This window comes from Rhododendron vialii, chromosome 2a (genome assembly GCF_030253575.1).
Source record: "Rhododendron vialii isolate Sample 1 chromosome 2a, ASM3025357v1".
Classification (NCBI taxonomy): Eukaryota; Viridiplantae; Streptophyta; class Magnoliopsida; order Ericales; family Ericaceae; genus Rhododendron; species Rhododendron vialii.
Window position 1 is genome coordinate 15,161,263 of NC_080558.1, and position 25,578 is coordinate 15,186,840.

Below are 25,578 nucleotides of genomic sequence, written 5' to 3' on the forward strand. Positions count from 1 at the left end.
CTATAGGTACATATGAGGTTTGTGGGACCCACCTCGGGACCTACAAAAATAATTCGAACTGTCTATTATTTTAAAAATATTTTTTTATGGAGCCTTATAAGAAATCAGCTCAACCCGATATCGGTAAGGATTTTTTTCTAAATTTGTGGGGACGAAACTAGTTAACTGCTCAGTTTCGCTCCTACAAATTCAAAAAAAATCATTATCGATATCGGGTTGAGCTGGTTTTTTACAGGGCTCCATTAAAAAATTATTTTAAAAATAATAGGCGATTCGAATCATCTTTGTGTGATTCGAGATGGGCCCCAAAAAATCTCTACTTACATGGTATGTACATTATATATGTACACATAACAGTACTCGATAGATAGCGATGTCTAATGGGGTGTTTGCATGGCTACAGAGCCCCCTAAAATTGATTAATTGCATGGGGGGTGGATTTGGGTTCATTTGAGACTTCTCCTTCTGTGTTTGCTTTGTTTTTTTAAATTGAAGTGTTATCGAGAAATGCCAAGGCCGACTTTGACCTAAATTAGGAGGTACGATGGTTTTAGGCCCCACCAAATTTTTTTTCCTTCAAAAAATGGAGCCTGAGCCAGTTCCCCGAAAAAAGCCATTGGGCCTTCCTTTGCTTTTATCTTTGTTCAGATTTTTTTTGCGTTTGTTAATTTTTTGTCAAATTCTTATGGATTATCAATTTGTCTTGACGAGAGAAATAAAAACTATATAACTTTTATCAATCCTTGATCGTCAAATGTCCGAACCCCCGCTTAAGCACGGTACTAGCTCTACATTAGGAGCACGGGGGCTTTATCTAAAGGAGGTATGGACCCCCATAGTACGGTACGATGCAGTTGAAAAACGTAAGCCCTTGTGTAGGTCCAGCGCCCTTTTTTAGTACTCCTTGAGCTAATCCCTCATTGTTTTGCGCATTAAGCTCAGGAATACGTTTATTTGCTAATATGATGGCCGGTCATAGTTCAGTAAAGCGGCTTTCGGAAAAGGATGGTAAGGAGTATTCTGTTCTTTCTTTCCCTTCCCCGGGTTAGCTAGGAAGTCTATTCCCAGCTGTTCTGCCAGATTCTGTAAACCTGGGATATTTCATTAAAACATCAATTTCCTTTCATAAGCTGTTTGTCTGCTTTACTATTTCGAAGTCAAGCCTACATACACCTCCTGTCCTTCTACCTCCTCCCTGGGTAGTCGAGTAAGTTACCTTCCTTTTTTTGGAAATATCTAAGAAAAAGGTCAAAAAGTCAAAGCTTCGCGTCAAGACAAACCAATAATCTATAAAAGTATGATGCAAAACTAACATTCATGAATTTGTTTTTGAATAAGAACAAAACAAATTCAAATTGGTTTTTTATTTTGGGAAAGTAAGGCCCCGTTCCAGTTTTAGAAAAAGTTCTTATTTTTTGGTCCAAAAAGAAGGTTGATTCCAGATCTCTGAGCCTTCCCCATTTTTAAAAATATTTGACCAAAACGACGTCGTTTTGGTCTTTGGTCCCCACAATCCCCGAGTGAAATGACAATACTGCCCTTGCACCATTTTATCTCCTAGGGCTTCCAGTTTATGACACAATAATCTCCTCATCTCATCTCTGCAGCCCTACCTCGTCCCCTTTCTCATCAGTCCGATCATCTCCAACATAAATTGGGAGCACATCATCGCAGCCCTCCCTCGTCCCATTTTGTTGGCAACCCAACCCTGGCTTCCATTTTAACAGCCCGCCTGGGGATTCTAATGGCGGACCGCGGACGAGAAGCCACCGTTGAACGGGGCTGCCCCTGTGGCTTTGTGGGTGTGGAATTTGGCTGTGATTACTCGAGTGGATAGGGGTAGTCTGGAGTGGAATGTGATTTGGGTTTGTTGTAGAGCTGCTGCCGTTTTGGGGGGGAGAGAGGAGGAGGAGGAGGAGGAGAAGAGAGAGAGAGGGTTTGGGATTCTCTCAGTAATGATAGAAGAGGGAGGGGAGAAAGTCAAGGGTAAAGTTTGGGGAATTTGAATTCGTAGGAGGGGTAATATGGTCATTACAATAATAACCTTTTTGAAAAAGAACAACATTTTAAAGGAAAGTGGAACGGAAGTTCTTTTTTGGTACTGTTCATCACAGAAAAGAGAACTTTTGTAAAAAGAAGTCAAACTGGAACGGGGCCTAAGCCTGAGTATGAATTATATTGATGTAATATTAGAAAATTTCAAAGAGAAACAAATCACATATTGTTTAGCAAACCACTGTTTTAGCGGTCTAGCAAATCACTGTTTTACCACGGACAGAACTTCTTCCCACGGAGAAAGGACGGACGGGACTGCGCGGCACATATTGTTTAGTATTTTGTTTCCTTTCAAGTTTTGAAGCTTTGTTTATTTACTCGCACTTCGGTAATTCATTTTAATTTATGTTTTTAATTAAAGTTGTTCATTGATTCTTGTTTAACTTAGATCAGGCGTTTATTTTCTTTCTCCAGTACTAGAAGCATGAATCAAATTAGGGTTTCTTCTATTTCTTGCGTAATGATTAGTGAGTAGTTGTTTAGGTAGGGTCGTGGGGTGATTAGCACACCGTGGCTAATTCGGACACTGCTCATTTTATCAAACTATTAAATTAAACGATTTTCGATTGGAAAATACTTCCCGCGGACGAACCCGGGCATCGTCGGAGCCCATATGAACGCGAGAATGGGGGTCCAAAACTCATTCTTCGCTGCGCATGGGTATACGGCGACCATAGGGTCTCGCATCTTGCGGGGTATCTTTTTCAATCTAAAATTAAACGTTTTGAAGAACTCCAAACAGAGCAGGTTAATCCGGATTAGTTACAAGTGCTATGAACCCTACGATTTTACCTCCTTTTAATTTTCTAAAAAAGCACATTCAATTTTCTAGGTTTTAGTTAATCTCAAACAATCAACAAGGGGTGGCTACCTAAGAGCTAATTTTAATTCTACAACCCGAGGTTCCACAGCACATACTTCACCGTCCTTAGTGGATTCGACTCCGGTCTTACCGGGTATTGTGCTACATCGGTCTCAGCCCTACGCTTGGGGCAACCCATTATTTTAGGTCTAGGAATTGGTCAAGCAAGTACTTATTTGAATTTTTTTGAATTAGAGGTGATGTATTGTGTGATAAATGACCTATCTCGTAAACACAAAAAATAAGTACCTAAAGAATAAGAACCTTTAGCAGAACGGGTTAAAACACTCACACTCAAGTAGGAATCAACAAACGGTGCTTGAGTTTTTCTTTTTTTTATTTTATTGTGCCATACGATTGATTGAATTGATGAACTTGGGTCACTCAATTTAATGAATTCTAATAATTAACAAGATAACTTTTGTTTTTGTTTTTTTTTTTATATGAGATAACTTTTGTTGATTATGGTCCAAGTATATAAACTAGATTATTTTGAAAAGATGAAAACTTGGGTCACTCAATTTAATCTAGAATACTATAACGAACAAAAATTTTACTTTTGCTGATGGACGGTAGGCATATATAAACAAAATTATTCAGAAAATGGAATGATGTTAAAATATAAAGCAATCACACATATGTTAAATTATTGTTTATCTGTTTGAATTTATGTAAAAAAAATATCTGGATATCAATGCATATCACATACAGTACTTTTAAAACCACTTTCACGCGACTTTATGCAATTGTGAAAAATTTATTATTTCAGGGGTTCTGAAAAGTATGGCATTAATCATCCAACGTTTCATTGAAAGATATGTTTAGTAGGCCTTCTGTTTCATATACATTTTCTGCACAAGGCCCTCCATAGGCCTAAGCTAATGGCACAAGGCTTAGGCCCCCAACGAGGAATATCAGAAAAATATAAAAGTATATACATAGTAGACAAAAATTCACTAAAACAATAATAAAAAAAAGACACTAAGAGAAATTAACCAAAGAGATGATGCCAAAAAGTCATTGAAAAGTTAGCCCGATGGGGTCCTTAGAATTGTAAGCATTGCGTGTTATTAGACTCATTACTGCTTTGCCATAAGTAAAATAGTTAGCAAAGAGATTGTGTGCACCTCAAACATACATACCAACATGTAAGGATCGTAAGAAGAAGGAAATGAATTATTTAAACAAACTAACCTTTTATTAAAGAAGGCCAAAGCTATAACTATAGCGACACAAGAGAGGGAGAGAGCAACATAGAGGATTTTTTAGATTAGGGGAAATCCAAAACCTACCTCCTAAACTAAATACGCATCCCTTATATAGGGGATTTCAACTTGAAATGAAATTCAAATTACACTTAAATTCAGATCTAATGAAAGATAAAAGATGTCGGGTTCACTTCATGGGACCCATCGACACATGTCTTTGTCTTCTTGTCTGAACTTTAGTCGTTGAGATTGAGATTGGCCGCCGAAAGTTAATTTGGCCACCAAAAGTTAATTTGGATTTATCCGAACATTATTGCTAATAGTTATGCTTAATAATTCACATTCATACTGTAAGGATTTTTTAGGGATTATTTAGGGAACCCTGATTTTTCATTTAGTTTTTCATCGAAAAGTCCAGATAAAGTGTTTCTAAGGACAATAAATTATTTTCCATCTTTGTCTCTCTTTACACGTGTTTCGGACTTTTCGAGGCTTGGTCATTATTTTAGTTTCTGGATTCTGTTCGTCAATATGAAAAATTGATCCAAAAAAATCGACACAAATCTGACCAATATTTTAAAAAAACGACCAAAAAGACATAGTGAGAAATTATCTAGGGTTTCTTTTTGGCGCAATAAGATTCAGAGTTATGTTTCTTGTTCTAGTAGTACGTAGTAGACTAGTTCATATTTCTGTTGAATACTTGGTATATCCTGGAAACTCATTAACCTATGCGTTTTTGGTATATATTTCAGTTGAATACTGGCCCTCTATTAATGTATTATTTCCATTATTATTAGCCCCTTTCATTTGACCTTTTTGATTGCTAGCCACGATATAAAACCGACACAACACCCAACCATCAGAAGCTCGACTATAAAATCAATTCAGAAAATATTATCCAAAAACGCAAAACTCATACTCAGACCATTTTAATCAGGTTTCACAAACTATATCATACGTGACATTATTTTGGCGGAGAAGAACGAGGGAAAGGGGTCAAAAAGCTGCAAGTTGAGTTTTCCAGTCATGGCTAGTTGGAAAATATTACAGTAGTTGCGTTTAATTAGATAAATAAAAGTTATACGATTAAAATATAATGATATGTGATTTATGTTCGGTGGAGCACAAACATGGTTTGATTGTGACATGGTATGATAATTGATTTTTTTTTAATTTGTCAAATAATATATTTCACCTTGTTGCTATAGAGAGTTGACATTATAGTTAAAAAAAAGAAGTACTCCAATTGATTTCGACGCTTCATTTTTTTTATTTATAACCACACTCCAATATCAATAACAAAAAACTAGTCCAATATAGAAGTTATAATAGCCTTAATGCTAAGGGGACCAACGGGTACCCTATCGGTAGTCATCCTATCGTACCAATTAGGCCTGTGCAAAAAACCCGTCCACATGCCAACCTGACCCGAAGGGTTTCGAGCGGGGTCGAACGTGTGGTTAGGACGGGTGCAAGTTCAATTTCTGTTAAAAATCATATTTTGGTTCAGAGTTCGGGTTGATGTGTTTCTTATCCAACCTAACCAATTCACAAAGATTAATTCGGTTTTTGGTCAGGCCCGACCCGACGTAAAGAATCGGGCTCGCGGACGGTTCTTGCACCTGTTCGGTTTGCAAGCCTAAAAGTATTGTTACCCCGACATGTCGGGTCGGACTTGAGTTCGTGGTCAAACCCGACCCGTGCACACCCTTTATTACCAATAGCAGGACTCTTATAATAGGGTCTGAACTGAAACAAAGGGGAGTAATTTCTGACATGATCAAATCCTAGGGTTTTGTATGTAATTGTCGCTAGATATACACAAATTCTACTCGATCAGAATCAGAGGCAGCCTAAAATCTCAAATCGAAGAGAGGTAACCTTCTCTCTCTCTCTCTCGCTCGTCTACCTATCGGTTTGCTGTTATTTGTATGTAATATAGATGCTTGAACATAGTGTATTAGGGTTTAGTCAATAAAAACTCCTCCTGGAGTACTCGGAGGTCCGATCCACACACCACGAGTGAATCCTTTTAACGTCGCTGCACGAGTAACATACATTTAGGGTTTTGCCCCAGGGCTTGCCCTAGGCTGTGGTGTTTTACCAACAGTTGATTGCAATGCTAACCATTCGAAAAATGGAAATTATTTCCGCTCTTATTTCCATTTGAAATGGAACTTGTTTCAGCTTGATCATTGTTTTTTGTTCGTGCCTTTTTACTGTGTTTACGCAGAAACGAGACTGTGATTTGCGTTTATTTGGTAGGCCTCCTAGGGTTTGTGACGTGTTGCGAAAGTGTTAAGGTTAAGTGAAGAGATCAATGGACCTCTTTCAGGCAATGGGTTGAATATCTCTCTGTTTGGAGATGCCGCGTGGGCCCATATGTAAACATATTCAGCATGTCTAGAGAGTTTGAGATATAGTCTGTGTGTTTTGGATTGCATAGACCGATATACATACACAACTTAGGGTTTTGCCCTGGAAAACGGCCACTCTCAGTTTCATAGAAAGTATGATCGTTGGATTGAAATGCAAGCCAACAAGTGTATAAATAGGCTCTTCTATCTCTCTTTATGCTTGACAAGCCACCTGAATTCTACCCTTTTTGGTAGGCCTTCTAGGGTTTGTGGATGTGTTGCGAAAGTGGTAGGGCTGAGTGAAGAGATCAATGGACTGCTCTCAGGCAGTGATTTGAATGTCTCTCCTTTTGGAGATGCCAAGTATGCGTTCACTAGAGAGTTTGAGATATATCTGTGTGTTTTGGAGCGTGCAGACCAATATGTACCTGGCATTTAGGGTTTGGCACTAGACGACTGCTTTTAGTTACCTTATGTTTGGAAGACTGTAATAGAAAATTTGATAGCATTGAAAATGTAAGCCAACAGGAGTGTACATATGCTCCTCTATCTGTTTCATGCTTGACTAGCCACCTGAATTTTCCTTTTTTTTTTAGTGTATGCGGTGTGTGTGATTTCGACAGTGGAACTTGGTTTCATATCCCATTGCCTTCTTTCTTTCATCCTTTTGTTGTTTCTTCGTGTGCACATGTGCGTGAATATAGTTGCACTTGTTTTTATTCTTTTGACTGGCTGCTGAGTAATGCTGTCCTTTTCAGATAATAGGTTAACTAAGCCCAAAGAAAAGCCTGAAATATCAGATTTTTTTTGTCAATCTGATCTGAAGACAAGGAAAAGCAGCTGTTTGGCAAGGAAAACTTTTCTGCATGACCTTTTGAAATTCTGCGATGTCCGGATTACTGAATGTATTGTCCTTCTGAAAGCCTTTTTTTACATAAATGACATTGAGAGTGTTAATCATATGGTTGTTAGATCGTTGGGTTCATTCTTGCATGAACGTATGGCATATCTTAGAGTAAAGTGAACTGTTTATAGCGGTTTTGACATCTTCTTATCTTTTTCTTCTGTCTACCTTTTCTAATGTAACTAAATTTGATTTATTTTTGTGCATCTTCTTATTTAGTCTTTGAAATTGTGAGTCATCTTGGTTTGCTATGTATATACCCTTGTGTGGAATTGGGAATACTGTGTCGGCATGTACTTTCTTAGTATTTGTGTCAGTTTGTACTGAGGGTTTTGTGGGCATTGGAATATCTACTAGTTAGTGTCAAAGTGGGGACAATGTGCAAATATTACTAGGAAAAGGAACCTACTCTCATATGCAATCCTTCCTTTTTTTCCTGGAAGTTTTCAATTCTATGATACTTGTGGATAACACGTGTCTGAGATTTTCTAGATTGATTTTGTTTAACATATATTGGATGGGGTAGTTTTTAACTTCTATAGGGTGTATCTGTTGTTTCTGGGATTGAAAGTAAGAGCAAGCACTCGCCAAATATTAATCATTGGGTCTCAATGAAACTCACAACTCTCTTTTGACTGTACTATACTTTAGTTTTAAGTTGTAAGGGAAATTTAAAGAAATAACAAGGAACTGCTTTGGGTAGTACTCTGGTTTGCTAATAATGCACCATTTGGTGGTAAATTGCATACTTTTTCGCAACATAGGTGTCCAAAAAGTGTAAATCGCTAGGTTGCAGTGTTTCTAGTGACACTAGTTTTGCCTATTTTGGTGGAGCATCTGTGTATTCTAAATTTGTGGCATGTGAAGAGTTATTAGTGAGGCATGGCAGGGATGAATGGACCTATTATGGTGTCTCATTGACCAGAGATGTGATTTTTATTTATCTCCGGTTCATGTCCTACTTTTTTGGTTTAATGTGGAAGTTATAGAGCTTGGCCTTTTACTACATTAGTTTCTCACCAACAAGAATCGAAGGAAGGCTAGGTGTAAAATAAATCGACGTCTAACTTGTCACAACTTTTTTTTCCCCATGGTTTTTGTTGCTCTGATATATGGAGAAATCTCTAGCATGTCTAGTTAAAGGTTATGCTTCTTAATGCTGACAAGAAGATGAAGTCATTCACAAGGGGAACCAGCAAACATTTGGCGATTAACTGTATTGACGAGACTATATGGATACGTTGGCAGCTGGGCCTTCCATCAATTTCCTTTGCTTATGCTTAATTGAATATCCATACTCTGTTTTCGTATGGAGTTAATTCTCTTTTGTATGCCAATTATTTTTATTGCCCCCCCTGGGTTTTGAGTTACGTGATGGGTAACTTATACCATGTGTGACACTGGTCAATGGTCGAAACCCCCGCTCTGTTGCTTGTTTACCTTTTTTAAAAAAAAAAAAAAATTCATGCAGTCATCTCTGAACGGAACGGCTTCAAATCATCCAGACAGTACTGGGCGGCCTTTTACTTCATCTTTCTCTGCTCAGTCCGGTGCTGGCTCCCCTGTTTTCCATCACTCAGGTGAGTATTTTTTTTCTAGTACTGCTCCATCTATTCTAGATTTTGCCTAATAGAGAAATTCCCTTTTGTAGGATCTATGCAAGGGCTGCATAATAACATTCATGGGAGCTTCAATGTTCCCAACTTGTCCAGCACACTTTCTTCCCGAAACTCTACAACAAATAACGTCCCGTCAAGTGCGGTTCAACAGCCCACTGGAAGCCTTTCTAGTGGACGTTTTGGACCAAATAATCTCCCTGTTGGCCTTTCTCAGGTATCTATGCAATAAGTATTTTTCACGATGACTGCAAGTAAGTTTTTCATTGGCCGCATATAGGTTATTTTCTTGTTTGAGCTCTGTCTGATTGTATATTGTTTTCTGCGGCAGATATCTCATGGAAGCAATCATGGTCATTCAGGTGTGACAAATAGAGGTGGAATGGGGGTTGTTGGGAGCCCTGGATTTAGTAGTAGCGCAAATGGTGTTGGTGGTTCTATTCCTGGAATTCTGTCAACCTCTGCAGCAATTGGTAATCGGAGTTCTGTTCCAGGTCTGGGAGTGTCCCAAATGTTGGGAAATGCAGGTCCTCGGATTACCAGTTCCATGGGAAACATAGTCGGTGGGGGAAACATTGGAAGGAGCATGAGCTCTGGTGGAGGATTATCTGTGTCTGGTCTTGCTTCTCGCCTAAATCTAGCTGCCAACAGTGGTTCGGGAAATTTAAGTGTGCAAGGTCCAAATAGACTAATGAGTGGTGTGCTTCAACAAGGTATATGACCTTGATTTGGTGACAAATTGTTGTGGCTTAAGAGGATGTTGTTCTGTTGCTAACTTCTACCATTGTGATGCTGTGTGTCCTCTCCCTTACAAACTGTCTGGAAGAGTTTTGTTGGTAGTTCTTACTTTCGCATTTCTTCTTTAACAAGTATGTCTCGTAAAATAACTTAGCTGTTAATCATGTGAAAAAAAGAATTTGATTGTTGTCTCTTGAATGTGCCATCGGGCAGTGAATCAATTTACATTTACAGAGTGAAAATCTGCAAACAAATTGCTAAATATGGGATGGAATTGTTGATAGCTTCCAGCTGCTTTTGATTGCAAATTATTGTAATTGTTCCTCATTAGTTGTGATTCCTTCTGCCTTCCACAAACTGCCGATCAAAAAAAAAAAAAAAAGGTGTGGCCACAAACATTGCATCTCTGTGCACTTCAATAAGTCACAAGCTTGGACCATGGTATTTACCTTTGTGGGATTTTTTGGATATCCCTTATCTTCCTCCTGTTGCTCAAGTATTCTATCTTGTGGGTCGAAATTGACTCTCAACTGAATGTCCCTGCTGTTAAATACGGCTCACTGGTTCTTTGTGATTCTTGTTGGATGACGTTATTATCTCCACAAGAAGAAGCGTTATGGCTAGTTAGCTAGTTGATGCTTTTTCTGTAGTAAATAACACTGCCTGGATTCAGCTTCTCCGCAGGTAATTTCCATGCTAGGAAATTCCTACCCAACTGCTGGTGGGCCACTATCTCAAAGCCATATTCAAGCAATGAATAATCTTAGTTCTATGGGAATGTTGAATGATGTAAATTCCAATGATGGTGCTCCCTTTGATATAAATGATTTTCCTCAGCTGACCAGCCGCCCCAATTCTGCTGGAGGGCCTCAAGGACAATTGGGTAAGTTAGGTGCTTATTTTTGCTTGGAATGGTTCTCTTAGGTTCTTACCCGTACGATTATATATTTATCAAGAGCAAATAATGTCAGGTTCGCTACGCAAGCAAGGTCTTGGTGTTAGTCCTATTGTCCAACAAAACCAAGAGTTCAGCATCCAAAACGAAGATTTTCCAGCTTTACCAGGATTTAAAGGTTCTCTCTCTCTCTCTCTCTCTCTCTCTCTCCCCCCCCCCCCCCCCCCCCCCTCTCTCTGTGGTTTGTTACATTTGTTTTAAGTCAGACTATTATTGAATGCAAGTTTTCTGGTCTATGTTCCTTTGATTTTTCTATGTCATACGGTTGGTGAAATGGCTAAAAGCCTGGAAGAGAATTTCTATGTTGGCCCTTCTCCATTTGTCATTGGTACTAGAGTTAAGCATTAATGTCACGTGTCAAGTATAGCGAGGGGCATTAGGTACATATGCATGCTTAACAATCTTAATAGTTTGTCTCTGGGACTCTAGGTTTCCCGAGAAAAGCGCAGTCTGTGTCTAGGTCTAATGGGCAGTAGGTATTTCATGGATACCAGCTTTTTATTTATATCTGTTGCTTTTTTAAAGGATTTTTTTAGAGACCAAGATAGAGGTACTTATTGGTATTCCTTTTGAGTGAACATGATCTCTGGTTGATTGGTTTACTGGTTGGTGTACATTACACGTATACAGAGGCGACTCTAGGAATTATTGTTTATGGGGTCAATGGCAAATTTAAATTCCAACTGTTCCATGGGCAAAATAGCTTTACAGTAATAAACAAATAATCATCTACTTCGAAAAAAATAGATTTCCAGATATTTGTTTATGCACACACACACACATATATATATATATATATATATATATATATATATATATACACACACACAAATTATCAAGTGAGGGATCCCTCACTTTGTTAAAATGCGGGACTTTCATTTCCCGATCAAATTTTGAAAATCCGAACCGTTCAATGTGTGCAGAACGTGATTTTAAGGGTCCCCGCTAAAAATCAGTGAAAAAAATGACCGGGAAGGGCTTCATCCGAGCAGTTTTTTTTGAACCGTTCAATGAAACTGCTCGGATGAAGCCCTTCCCAGTCATTTTTTTTGCTGATTTCTCGCAAGGACCCTTAAAATCACGTTCTGATCACTTTGAGCGGCTCGGATCATCGAAATTCAATCGGGAAGGGGAGTCCCGCATTTTAAAAAAATGCGGGATCCCTCACCGGAACCCGACTGTATATATATATATATATATGTGTGTGTGTGTGTGTGTGTGTGTGTGTGTGTCTATCTATATGTATGTATATGTATGGTACAAAATTACAAATTCTAACTTTTGATCAACTGAAATCCTAAATCAATACCTACAACTCTCAATGGTCATCCATTATATGTTTGGACGGTAAGGTTCATATATTGTGTAATTAGACATTGTCACATAAATAATAAAGGCTTGCTTTTAAATAAAAGAGAATCCTAAATTTAGTTGCTCTTTGAAGATAACAATGATTCTTGGGTTCTTAGAGAAGAGAGCGAGGGAAAGTTGGCTGTTCTGAAGGAAAAGTTATTCATGTATTCCATGCTACTGCCTCATGGACCTCGTTTTAATGGTGTTAATAACTTAATACTGCCCAATCAAATTAATTAGTGCAATTGGTGGAGTAATTATATTTCCCATGGGGTCAGCTGACCCCACCCATTCTATATTGGCATCGCTTCTGGATATAGCAATGTTTTATGTACCCTGTTGATTGATTAGCTCATTGCTCACATTTACATTTTGGTTGCTTGTAAACTGTAATAGGTTAGATTTGTTCGACACTGCATTTAATTGACCCTGCCCCTTGTTTCTGTTTAATTATTTCTCACGATGCATCTGCCACTCTCTTGTTTCTTTCTTTTCTTTTTTTCCTTCTAAGTTTGATTTGATGGTTAAAATAAATTAGTCCGAAGGAAATTGGGACACCACGTTGATTGATGTGCTGTTATATGTTTCAACTTATGTCCTCTGAGAAGCACGTTTGTGACTTTTCTGATCACGTCTTTCAATTTCCTCTCTCCCCTGGTAATAAGTATGGAAACCTTTTTTAAAGGGTCAGTGCATCCATACATGTTATTAGCTTGCATTAATACCTTTCGCGTAACGCTTGGGACTTGGGAATCACCTTCAGACAAATTGTACTTTCAAGCGCATCTTAATGACTATCCTATTAGATTTTGTTCAGGCGGCAATGCTGATTATGCTATGGACATGCACCAGAAAGAACAACTTCATGACAATGCTATGTCCATGATGCAGTCTCAACACTTCAATGTACGTGTTAATTTTTTTTGGGAAAACATATTTATTTGTTCTGATTGGGTTTTGCACTCATACGTTCATGCATCATTGTGCAGATGGGCAGGTCTGCTGGATTCAATTTGGGAGGAACATATTCACTGCATCGTCCACAGCAGCAACAGCAACACGCTTCATCAGTCAGTAGCAGTGGGGTCCCTTTTTCATCTGTAAACAACCAGGATCTTCTCCATCTACATGGCTCGGATATGTTCCAATCATCTCATTCAAGCTACCATTCACAGGTTTGTCTATCTGCTACGTGAAATGGTTATTTAATGATGCAAGGGCTGTATGGATTCCTCTTGGTCACTACCGTTGTAATGTTTATTTGCTATTTTCAAGCCCTGCTTTCAAAACTGGCCTTCATTCTAAAGAAATTCCTTTACCTGATCAAAATCCTTCTGCCATTTACTTCAGCACTGGCAGAAGACCTCCTTGCCAGGTCTTATTATAGTGGCCTCTTTATTAAATGCCATGAAGGAGTTATAAATTCCTAAACCCCGAACTAAACATTTCTACGCCACTTGGTTGTGATGACATTGGAGCTTTTTTGTTCCAATAAATTGGTGATTGTGGAAAAAGATTTTCTTTTCAAGATGAGAAGAAAGTTTTGATGCCCTTAATAATTTGAAAATGTCAAATTCAAAAGAATAAATTACTTCGCCATCTGGTTTGGCATTTATCTTGTAAAACTTGTCTGTATCGTCTGTTGAATTATCAGTGGAATTTTTAAGCATCTATTTGTTATTACTCCAGACCAGTGGACCACCCGGCATAGGATTAAGACCTCTGAACTCTCCAAATTCGGTTTCTGGTATGGGGTCATACGACCAGCTTATCCAGCAATATCAACATCAAAACCAATCACAATTTCGGCTGCAGCAAATGTCTGGTTTAAATCAATCATACAGGGATCAGGGAGTGAAGTCTATGCAGTCCGCACAAGCCGCTCCTGACTCTTTTGGTTTGCTTGGTTTGTTAAGTGTAATTAGAATGAGTGATCCTGATTTGACATCTCTTGCACTTGGAATTGATTTGACAACACTGGGGTTGAACTTGAACTCAACTGAAAATCTTCACAAGACATTTGGTTCCCCTTGGTCTGATGAGCCTGCTAAGGGTGACCCAGAGTTCATTGTACCACAATGCTATTATACTAAACAACCACCTGCCTTAAGTGTAAGTCTGTCTCTCTCTCTCTCTGTGTGATTGATTTTAGTCTGCTTCTCTTGTTAGCCTTCTCATGCTTGCAAGGTTTTTAAATTGATTGCAGCAATCGTATTTTCTGAAGTTTCCGATGGACACATTGTTTTACATTTTCTACAGGTATGCCTGTAAATTGGGTTTCTATAAACTTTAAGGGTCTTCTCATTTTAAGCTGATGCCTACTTGTAATTTTATCTTGCAGCATGCCAAAAGACGAAGCCCAACTATTTGCTGCAAATGAACTGTATGCTCTCAGCCTAGCATCTGTTGTACCAGTTTGTTTTACTGCTGCTTCTTCCGTACCTCAAACTGCAATTTGTAAAGCATTGACTATCGATGTGTTGCATTTTGAAAATCTTTTTTAGTGCGAAGTAGATAATTTATTCACTGTCTTTGCTAACCAGTACAGCATTATAAATTGCTAAGATCCTTGTTACTTCTTTTTTCCTTCTTTATATTGAATGTTGCAGGTACAACAGAGGTTGGTTTTATCACAGAGAGCTCCGGCTATGGTTAACAAGGGTTGCCAACATGGAGCCGCTTGTGAAGACTAACACTTACGAGAGAGGATCTTATATCTGTTTCGACCCAAACACTTGGGAAACAATCCGCAAGGTATAAGATTTTTTTCACCTGTTGAATTGATTGATTGTGATTTGTTGTTCCATGAAACCTGATGCCCTCTACAGAAAAAAATGGAGACAGTGAATTCATGCAGCCGAGCCAAATTGATTTGGACTTAAGGCTCAGTTTGGTATGGTTATCTATTTGATCCTTTTTGTCAAAGTCTTTGCAACACTGAATTTGCCGTACTTCATGTTTTCTGCAGGATAATTTCGTTGTTCACTATGAAATGTTGGAAAAAAGACCAACCCTACCTCAACATTGACTCATAATTCCCAGTTTACGAGTGTAAAGTTTCAGTTTAGGTCATTGTTAGAACGCAAGTCAGTTTCCCGCTTTAGTTTTTCCTTCAATTGGCCATTGTAAGCAATTGATGCATTGATCTTGTTTCAGTTCACAACCGTTGTTAGTCTCTTTACTTTTTCTATGAAGCTCAATATAAGATTTGGAAAAAATAGGAAGAAACAATGAATCAGTTTCTATACATCTTTTGTAAGAAGTTTTGATTTTGGTGATAGAAAGGGAGACTATTTATGGTGGTTAGTTCTTATAGTGGGATTCAAAATGGTTTCGAAGTTGTATCCTTCAGCCGTGATCCTCAAATGCCTGAACCTTTTGAGTCAAGTTGATATCATTTCTCTTGCTCACAACAGCACGAAGCTACCAAGCTCGAGTTTACTAGCGAAACGTGTATCTCCTGCTATAGAGTTTGTGCAATGGTTACAGCACGGGAATACGGTGAAATTCCAATTTCATGGTTTTAGAATACAAATATATTCAAATTTTGAAGCGAAGTGAGTTCAAGTTTCTCAAGTCCACCTTCGTCTTTACGTCTCATATGGTGTGCTGGAGAATACATTTCCAAAAGCATTACTAACCAATAGTTCCTATGACTCATATATCTTCTTCTTCTTCTCCATGTACTCTACAACAACGCAAACAATGTCCGCATTGTGCAAAACTTGGCTAGTCCCCCCCAATCAAACAGCAAAAAGTCTCCAAACGCGGGCGATGCTTGCTTGTTAACATTGCATCCAAAACCTTCAAATTCCTCAACTCAAAAAAACCCATCAACCATCATTCTATATGCGGCTGCATTTGGGTCACACACTTGAAGCTGGATTTCCACCAATATTTTGTATGCCTCAGTAGCTGCTCTCCCTTACTTGGAACATATAATTAAAGAGAATAGTCACGATAAGAGGCGTTTTTTTCCCTCTTCGGCGAAAGTCAATATTGTTAGTTGTAGTTACTGAAGTTGAACCCCCGTCAAATGCAAGGGAATACGTGTTGCATAAACCTTCTTTTCATCATCTCAAGAAGCAATGCCTTGGCTTCCCCAATCAACCCTCTCTTTGCAAAGTCATTCATCAAAACACAATAATTCACCATTCACGGTTTACACCCTTGATACTCCGTATCGTGAACTATAATCTTTTTTCGCTTTAGTGTACTTATCTGAAGAGCACAAACCTTCCATCATCAACAACGAGAACCTCGCCTTCAGGCTTGAATGAAATATTGACTGATTCAAAAAAAAAAAAAAAAAAACAACGAGAACCTGACCGCATTGGGGGTTTTTTCCCTGGCCATGTCACCAAGCAGACCCTTAGCCTACACAAATAACCAAATAGGCTATTATAAGTTACCACAATGGGTTCAATTTTTCCCTCGAGCATTTCATCTTAAGTAAATTTTTATCAAATCATTAAATTTTTTACTTTTTTGATGCATATAGCGCATCTCTATTTAAAAAGTAAAAAAAAAATTGTTAGAATGTTAAAAAAATAGACTAAAGACGAAAAATATATGCAAACCTATACAACTTTAGTATCTCAAAAACTTGTCTCAAAACTAACATCCAAAACAACTGCAAGTCTTGCTGCTACATCCTAAACAGAGCCCAACTTTAAAATAATAATAATAATAATAATAATAATAATAATAATAATAATAATAATTCCGGCTTTATCCTAAACATAGCCCAACTTTGTTGTAGCTTCGGTTATATCTCTATAATATTAATGAGAATTTTTTGTTAAACGGGCCTCCCGTAAATACAACGCTCCATCTTGCACATCCAAAAGTGTTTTGGACTGTCCGGAATTAAAAACGAATTATTACCGTTAATAGTTATTCATTACCGGTAATAGTTTAAAAATGCATATCAACCATTAATCGTTGAAACGGACGGTTGAGATTGCGCGGATAACTTATTCACGGCGGAAGTTTCTCTCAATGTTAATTGCTCAGTCAAGAGAAAAGAAACAAACTAAAAAAACTCTAATACTGTATTTGTTAGCACCGTATCCCTAAATCCTCAGAACAGCAGCTTGGAAAAAAGAAAAACCCTAGTATTTATTAGCAACTGAAAAGCTCAAGATGGGAAAGAAGAAAAACAGGGGAGGAAGATGGAGAGAGAAGATGATGCAGATGCCATAGAGGAAGAGTACCGTAATTCTGTAGTTGTGGAATTATGCGTTGGGCCCACCCATGTTCGATCCGAAACGGCTCAACGGTCAAGACCCATCGCTATGCCCTGGCCGAAGTCGTTTTTCGGGCGTTCGTCGCTGTCTGAATGGTCAAATTTGCCGTTTAAGGAAAGATTTGGCTTGCTATTGGGCAAGAAAAATCCGAATTAAGCTGCACTTTTTTTTTGGAGAGGTCTCATAATTTTCTCTATTTTCTAAATTTGTTATTATTCCGAATTTTTTCATTTTTTTCATTTTTGTTATTAATTGATTCCGCTCTATTTTCAGATGAATCGATTAGGGTTAGGTTTTCTGTCTATTTAATAAGTTGTAAACTTTGGAGCTGAATGAATTAATTATTATTGAATGAATCCGGTTTGTAATTGTCTTTGTTGGAAAAAAAAAAAACATGGCAACAACAAAAGCAGAACCCCACGTTCCGGAAGATGTAACCGTCGAAATACTCTCCAGATTACCTCTCAAATCATTACTGCAATTCGCCGGCGTTTCGAAACGCTGGTATTCCATGGTCTCCGACGTCACCGCCAAAAGAAACAGAAGTCTGAGAGTTTTCACCGCGTCCACCTTCAGATCAGGTGGAACTCTGAGTTCCCCGGATTTTTCGTCCACCGATGAAGTTGGTCACGTAAAAAGCGTTCGTAATCCATGGACAGAGGGCTCATGCTATTGGCATGTCAACTTATGCGGTTCATGCAACGGGTTGTTGCTTTTGGCACTTGACGACGACTTCTTCCTGTGGAATCCAGTCACTAACTACTTGAAGGTGTTATCGTTTTTTCGACCCCTTTTTGACCAGTTCTACTATTATGTTACTGGACTTTGTTACGATTCTTCAACCGATGAGTATAAGGTTGTAATGGCGCAGTCTCCAAGAGAGTAATCTCAGAAGCTGGTGAATTCGTCGTCGTTGGTAACCTCAGAAGCAGAACTTGGACAAGTATTCGTTTTCCATATGAGGTTGGTACGGTGAATAAGGGGCCTACAGTGAATGGTTATTTACACTGGTTTGCTCATACGCAAAAATCTGGGGAGCACTTCATCCCTTCCGGGGACCAAATTATTTACTTTGACCCGCGGATTAATAAATTCAAGAAAGTGCCAATGCCAGAGGCCAAGCAAGGAGGAGAAGATGTCATGCTCGGGCTAGGAGCTCTAGATGGATGTCTTTGCATGTCTCGTTGGGAAGATCCGAGCAATGGAAGAAGCAATATTGAGGTATTAGTGATGAAAGAATATGGTATGGGAAAGTCTTGGACTTGTATGCTCGGGATATCGAAATCCAGAATATGCAGAGATTCTGGTTTGGATGACTTGGTGAATTTTTTGCACCCATTGGGCACAAAAGATGGTGAGGCTCTGATAATCAGAGTTACCTTTAACTCTGGTCCTTGCGCTGTAGTGGTATACGATCCTAATGACATTGAACCTATAGATTTCATGTATGAGCCCGATTATTGCCTTTTTGGTGCGGTCACGTATGAACAAAGTTTTGTTATGCCTAAAGGCTACGGCTACGAAGACGAAGAGCACTTGAGAGACAAGCGAATAACCTACACAGAATTCGAACTTTACGAATACTCCCAAAATCCCAAAATCGTAACTTCAGAACAGTTGATTACTAGCCAGACTCAGTACAACAACAATTAGAATGGGTGACAGCCAAGTTGGGAATGGAGGGTATAAACGGCATAGGAGAGGAGAAGCTGGTGAATTTTAGCAAGTTTCTTTTTTCTTTTGCTGCTCGAATTGAAGTTTTAGGTAACTTTGGAATAGTTGATCAGCTCAAACTGTTAATATTTATGCCAATACAATAGTGTTTGAATCAACATGCATCAAACTATCAAAGCATGTGAGGCTGGCTCATAAAACAACTGATTTTTAATTTTTATAACCAGGCGTACGTTCGGATCAGCTTTCGTGCATCTCGACTAATTCCGGAACCCTGAAGTTAACCATTGGCCAAACTTCCAGGTGATCCCAAAATTTGCAATGTTCTTTCTTGATATTCGACTTTGCGATCTCTTAGGGAGCAAACTCTTTGATTGTTTTATCATGTTCACTTGGCCGAACCTTTTTTGGGTGTTTTTCTGCAGCAAATGCTTTCCACGAAAATAGAATAATGGTGCTAAGAAAGTTTGGCTCTAATTAATCACAAAAGAATCCAATTAGAGAATTAATTTGATATTTATATGTTTTAGAATTCAAAATCAGAGGGCATGCTTCGATTGTCATTCTACTCTTCCGACTGAATTATCAATGAATCTCCAATGCTTACCCAAATGTGTATCCATTTTGGAGTTTTATCCATTTGTATTCCCAAGTGAGGGACAACCCTAACCTTTACCCGAAATTCCAACAGCTAATTTTTGTGGTTTCTGGTTGGTTCAGGTGGTGGCAGTCGGGGTGCCTGGTGGTTTCTGCGGTGGATTTGATCGATGGAGATGCATCGGATTTGGGATTTCAGGTGGTTTATGGTGGTTGAGTACTAATGGTTTAGCCAAGTTAGGAGAGAGAGAGAGAGAGAGAGAGAGAGAGAGACCTGAGGTGCTCTGGCGAAGATGATGAACCCTTCTATGCGAACCGACCGTTTGTGCATATACGGTGCATAGACCGGCACGAGGGGTCCACTTTGGGTTATACACGGATAATTTGTGCAATTCAATAATTTTAAAATATTTTTTCGAGTGGCCAAGTGAAAAATCGGCTCAACCGGATAAACGTCGGTGCTTGATCCAATTTTCCAATTTTTCGTTCAATTTATTGATTCCTCTCTCTGCAATCCTTGGTCGTCGTTGCAAGCCATCCTCAATGGAGTGATCGAATAGAACAAAAACAAACATTCAAAATCACGTATTTATATAGGCGTTGAGGGAAAAATAGTAAAAACATATTTAAAAAAGGCTTGGGCGGGATAGCACTACAAAAGTGGGTTCGCATGGAACCCCAACAAAATATAGGACCGGCCGGTAATTTTCTTAAGCTTAAAAAGGAGTAAATTATGTGGTAAAGTTCAATTATGTGATACTCCATGATTCACTCATTTAAAAAATAAAAGACTGATCAAATATAAGAAATCTGATGACCGGATGACAAAATATAGGACCGGCTGGTAATTTTCTTAAGCATAATTCTCAAAGTGTACCATCCATAGTGTGAAACTAAATTTCATCCTTTCATAGAGCTATAACGATATTCGATAAACTCAAATTTTTTGGTGAAATGATCTTCCTAGAGACCTCTAAATTAACGTTCCCGGTCATCAAGGCCGGACAGGGATCGGCCCAAAACTCACCAAACTTGCCGTAGTAAACTTTAATTTTTAAACATTAGAGAAGTATCATTATCAGAAACTTGGTTAGAAAGCAAAGCAAGTAGGAACTAAGCGGAGAGTTCTAATCCCATCAGGATTTGGACGCACAGTTAATTCCTTGCTAACCAAGACTTAGCATAACCTATATAAACAACACCACCATGCCCTGATTTTTCACCGTCATTACAAAACTCACGCTCTCTTCTTCTCCCTACTTCCGCCGTAGCCTTTTCACCTCATCTTCTCTTCTGTTCTTCGATCGCAAGGCGAACGTCAATGCCAACACAGAAACTGGTGTTTCTGCTTTGTCTCCTGATTAGTTTCTTTTCGACTCCGTCCCTCGCTCTTTCCGTTGCCGGTGGTTCATTGTGTTCCGACTCCGTGTTCCCTAATAACCGAGTCTTCGCCTCGTGCACTGATCTTCCCAATCTTGATTCTTTCCTCCACTGGACTTACACCCCTTCCTCATCCACTATCCACATCGCTTACCGCCACGGCCAAGTCAGTTCATCGTCGTGGGTTGCATGGGGAATCAATCCCACGTCCAAAGGCATGATTGGAACTCAAGCCATCGTCGCATACCCAAGGCCAGATGGAACCGTTGCAGTCTTCACGTCACCAGTCGATAGCTATGGTACCCAGCTACGAGAGGGGAATCTGACTTTCCCTGTCTCAGATTTGTCAGCCATGTTTATGGACAACGAGATGGTTATATTCGCAACCATTGAGCTTCCTGAAAACACTACGAGCGTTAATCATGTTTGGCAAGATGGACCAATCTCGGGTGATAATCTTGGAATGCATGGTGTATCTGGAAACCATCTCCAATCCATGGGAAATCTGAATCTCTCGTCAGGACAAGCCTTTGGGTCTCATGGAGGCAATTCAAAAACCAAACTGAAGATAGTAAGTTATTAAGCCCGTATAAAATTAAGGCTTTTACACATTAACATCACAGTTTTTAGGAGCAGCCTGTTTCTTTTCTGTTTCTCTAACGGTGATTTTGAATCAATTTTGCAGGCACATGGAGTTCTAAATGCTGTTAGTTGGGGTATTATGATGCCTTTGGGATTTATGGCGGCAAGGTATCTCAAGGCCCTCGGACCACGAGCAGACCCTCTTTGGTTCTACACTCACGTATCTCTGCAGCTCTCTGGCTATTTTCTTGGCATGGCGGGAGGCGCAACTGGGCTTGTTCTTGGCGGCATGTCATCTGGAAATCATCATCCTTGCCACATGGGTATTGGGAGCACACTTTTTGCCCTTGGATTACTACAGGTATCAAAACAAAGTCCATTCTTATCCTCTTATTGCACAATGCTATTTGAATTTGCTATTCTGTGACTGGTGTACGTCATGCTAACAAAATGCTTTCTTTTGTGTTTAGATTTCTGCACTATTTCTGCGACCTGCGAAGGACCACAAGCACAGACATATTTGGAATTGGTTCCACCATCTCACAGGCTACTTAGTTCTTGTCTTGAGCTTGGTCAACATATGGGTAGGCTTCACCATTTTGAAGCCTGCAAAGGGATGGATGATCGGGTATGGTTCTATCTCCGGTGCAATCATGCTTACCTTGCTGATTTTAGAAGTTTGGAAGAAGATGACAAGAGATGGAAAGATCAGTGGAGCACAAGTCAATGCAACTCCCACAAGTGCAGAAAACAAAGTCTAGATCATGATTGTTTGCTGATACGTAGTTCGACATAGTTCTTGTTGTTGATACCTAACTGAAAAAGATTTTGCTAAATTCCTAGTTGTTTGTTGTGTCTTCTCAGAGGAGCCTTATTCTTTGTGCTGAAAACATGGATTTGTTTGGCTTGGATTTAATAAAATAACCTTGTTTTACATTTTGCCTGTTTTTTCTTTGATTTGTACGATTTCCATTCATTTAAAATCTTTTTCAGAATGTTATTTTCATATGGTCTTTGTTTCTGACATATACTTCTGGAGATGAACTGTCAAGGTCTTTGGAATATTGAGAACTTTGGACTAACATTATTTCTCAGAAACGTTTTAAAAAGAGTGACCTTGACTTGTTACTTCTTGTACAAGAGAAAACACAGACTGTCTATGGAAGCTTTAAATTTCATTCTTATTTTTGCTTTGCGTTGATAGTGTAAGTGGGTATCAGTGTCAAAATTGTGAAGCTGTGTTATTATGTGTGATCACAGAAAGCATATACATGCTTACAAGATTGTGAAGCTGGTTTTCAGAAAGTAAGCTTTCACTTTCTCCCGTCGCCTAGAAATTTTCCAACTATAACAAGCTCTTCTATTCAGTCTGCAAAGGTTTCTTAAAGTGTGTAAGTTCACAAGCTGTCCACCTTCACACATGAACATGATAGTGCAATACTTATCACTGACCACAACAGATTATTTTCTACATGATTGTATGCCTTGCCTCACCATAAGATGATTGTATTCCTTGCCCCACCATAAGATGATTGTATTCCTTGCCTCACCATAAGATGATTGTATTCCTTGCCCCACCATAAGATGATTGTATTCCTTGCCTCACCATAAGATGAGAGGGAAGGTCCATTTGACTTGAATCCTGGATCTAATCCTTATTCCTACACCAGTTAATGATGATGCAATGGGAGAAGTTTTCTTTTGTCATTTTTTCATGAATACTTGCCCAAAAGCCCAGTCAAGGCTCGTCTATCCCGACCGGGTGGAGCAGTGACCCGTCACACTTTGAGGCTCAAGAGAAAAGAGAATGAACTAGAAGAAACTATTAACATTACAGATTGACTTGTAGACGTGACCCTTCTTGTTATTGACAAAGGAGTTCCGACGTTTCTCAACAAATCAAATAAAACCTGGTGAAACTATTTTCTCGATCATATGGGGTATTCGCGAGACTTTGGATGAGTTGGGCTTTTGACTCCCTAATTTGTCTCGCTGGCTCTGTCCTAGTGTTCAATTCCACATATGTAATCCCGAAGTCTTATCCATAACTGGGGTCACTAAATGGCAATATAAACGTATTTGATATGAATAACCTGGGCCTTGCGTTGATCAGGGGCCCAACTAGTTTGCCTAGCTAGTGAGCACTTTTTCGGGCAGGAAGCAAGTCGGGCCCTACGGGTGAGCAGCTCTTGCACTGAAAGCAGGATTGTTCATCAATAGACTCAATACTATAAATTCAGACAATGACAAACAGGCCTGTGATAGATTTGTTATTAAAAAGGAGTAAATTATATGCTAAAGTCCAATTTATTGGGTCTACCCTAGTTTTGCTCTAACCTCAATAGCGAGGTACAAATCGTTCACTTGTAGAGCTCTTTGATATAGTCACCCATTTTTAAAAAAGAAAAGAAAAAGACTACTCAAAGATAAGTAGTCTCATGGCTACTGGATGATCTGTCTAGGTAACAAGTATAATTCTCAAAGTAAACCGTCGACCATATTTGTGATACTAAATTTCATCCATTCATATAGCTAATGATATCCAATAAACTCAATTTTTTTTATGATAAAATGATCTTTTTAGTGACCTCTAAATTAACGGTCCCGGTCATCAAGGCCGGACCGGGATCGGCCCAAAACTCACCAACCTTGCCGTAGTAAACTTTAATTTTTCAAACTTATCAAGAAAAAAAAACTTATAATTTTTAAAATTTAGAGAAGCATCATTATCAGGTGAGTAATCAACAAGTCACTTAACTAACCCCATAAAGTTTTTTAGAAAGCAAAGCAAGTAGGAAGCATAGAGTTCTAAATCCCATCAGGATTTGGACGCACAAATTCTTTGCTATGCAAGACTTAGCATAACCTATATAAACAACACCACAAATGCCCGGATTTTTCACCGTCATTACAAAACTCACGCTCTCTTCTTCTCCCTACTTCCGCCATAGCCTTTTCACCTCATCTTCTCTTCTGTTCTTCGATCGCAAGGCGAACGTCAATGCCAACACAGAAACTGGTGTTCCTGCTTTGTCTCCTGATTAGTTTCTTTTCGGCTCCGTCCCTCGCTCTTTCGGTTGCCGGTGGTTCATCGTGTTCCGACTCCGTGTTCCCTAATAACCAAGTCTTTGCCACGTGCACCGATCTTCCCAATCTTGATTCGTTCCTCCACTGGACTTACACCCCTTCCTCATCCACTCTCCACATCGCTTACCGCCACAGCCAAGTCAGTTCATCGTCGTGGGTTGCATGGGGAATCAATCCCACGTCGAAAGGCATGATTGGAACTCAAGCCATCGTAGCATACCCAAAGCCAGATGGAACCGTTGCAGTCTTCACGTCACCAGTCGATAGCTACGGTACCAGGCTACATGGATTGCGCTTGGACATGAGGTCTGACTTTGGTTGATGAGGTGCCTTAATGACCTTGTTGTCAATGAGGTCTTGGATAGCATGGCGAAGGCGGATGCAGTCGTTTGTGTTATGGCAGGGCATTTGATGGAAGATGCAGAAGGTATCTGGGTTATGGGATGCTTAGACCTTTTGAGATAAAGGAGCTGGAGAAAGTGGCTTGATGAGACCAGCCTTGAGGAGCTCCCCATAAACCAGGGATTGGGGTGTGGAGAAGCGGGATGAGGTTCTCGATTTGGCACTGTGATTAAGTTGAGGGCTCATTGTGGTACCGGGGGTGCCCCTAACGGAATCTTTGATTGTGTTGCAGGCCTCATTTGCTTTGGCTAGGCCCTTGAACATTTCGGAGAGCTTCATCTTTGGGGGTGAACACCCTTCATCCATGTCTTCCTTAGCATTTTGCTTTAGATTTGGATTCGAGACTATGAAGGCGAGGAGACTATCCATCTTTTGTGTTAAAGCCCCTATTTGGATTATTTGCGTATCCATTTTCTGGCACATTTCCTCCACAGCTTTCCTCAACTCTTTAAGTTTTGTTCGCTTCGTCGTTAGTTCAAATTCCAATACTGAAATACTGGATTCATCGGGAATGGTTACAATTGGTTTGGGTAGGTGAGCAGGGATAATATAGTGA

General features: G+C 39.3%; 3 protein-coding genes and 1 non-coding gene across 5 annotated transcripts; 3 read left to right on the forward strand and 1 right to left on the reverse strand.

Moving 5' to 3' along the window:
• The first annotated feature begins 5,853 nt into the window (after positions 1-5,853).
• On the forward strand, positions 5,854-15,289 carry LOC131314401 (probable NOT transcription complex subunit VIP2). Of its 2 annotated transcripts, none has more exons than XM_058343001.1 (14): positions 5,854-6,004; positions 7,244-7,390; positions 8,861-8,969; positions 9,041-9,222; positions 9,337-9,718; positions 10,417-10,626; positions 10,715-10,816; positions 12,869-12,957; positions 13,041-13,226; positions 13,741-14,163; positions 14,258-14,310; positions 14,393-14,434; positions 14,661-14,805; positions 15,020-15,289. In XM_058343001.1, exons 2-14 carry the CDS (start codon positions 7,373-7,375, stop codon positions 15,077-15,079), a joined length of 2,001 nt encoding a protein of 666 aa, XP_058198984.1. In that variant the 5' UTR covers positions 5,854-6,004; positions 7,244-7,372; the 3' UTR covers positions 15,080-15,289. The 2 variants fall into 2 exon arrangements, with proteins under 2 accessions (XP_058198984.1, XP_058198993.1); XM_058343010.1 differs by having other exon boundaries at positions 5,909-6,000; positions 7,242-7,390.
• Positions 8,889-8,969, reverse strand: LOC131318296 (small nucleolar RNA snoR35). The gene has a single exon (XR_009197620.1). It is a non-coding gene; the product is annotated as a small nucleolar RNA snoR35 (small nucleolar RNA).
• A 2,405-nt stretch (positions 15,290-17,694) lies between the features above and the next one.
• On the forward strand, positions 17,695-18,186 carry LOC131317203 (F-box/kelch-repeat protein At3g23880-like). The gene has a single exon (XM_058346774.1). The coding sequence runs from the start codon at positions 17,695-17,697 to the stop codon at positions 18,184-18,186; it is 492 nt and encodes a 163-aa protein (XP_058202757.1).
• A 2,503-nt stretch (positions 18,187-20,689) lies between these two features.
• Positions 20,690-22,472, forward strand: LOC131314424 (cytochrome b561 and DOMON domain-containing protein At4g17280-like). The gene is made up of 3 exons (XM_058343032.1): positions 20,690-21,522; positions 21,637-21,894; positions 22,004-22,472. Exons 1-3 carry the CDS (start codon positions 20,893-20,895, stop codon positions 22,292-22,294), a joined length of 1,179 nt encoding a protein of 392 aa, XP_058199015.1. The 5' UTR covers positions 20,690-20,892; the 3' UTR covers positions 22,295-22,472.
• Positions 22,473-25,578: the final 3,106 nt, after the last annotated feature.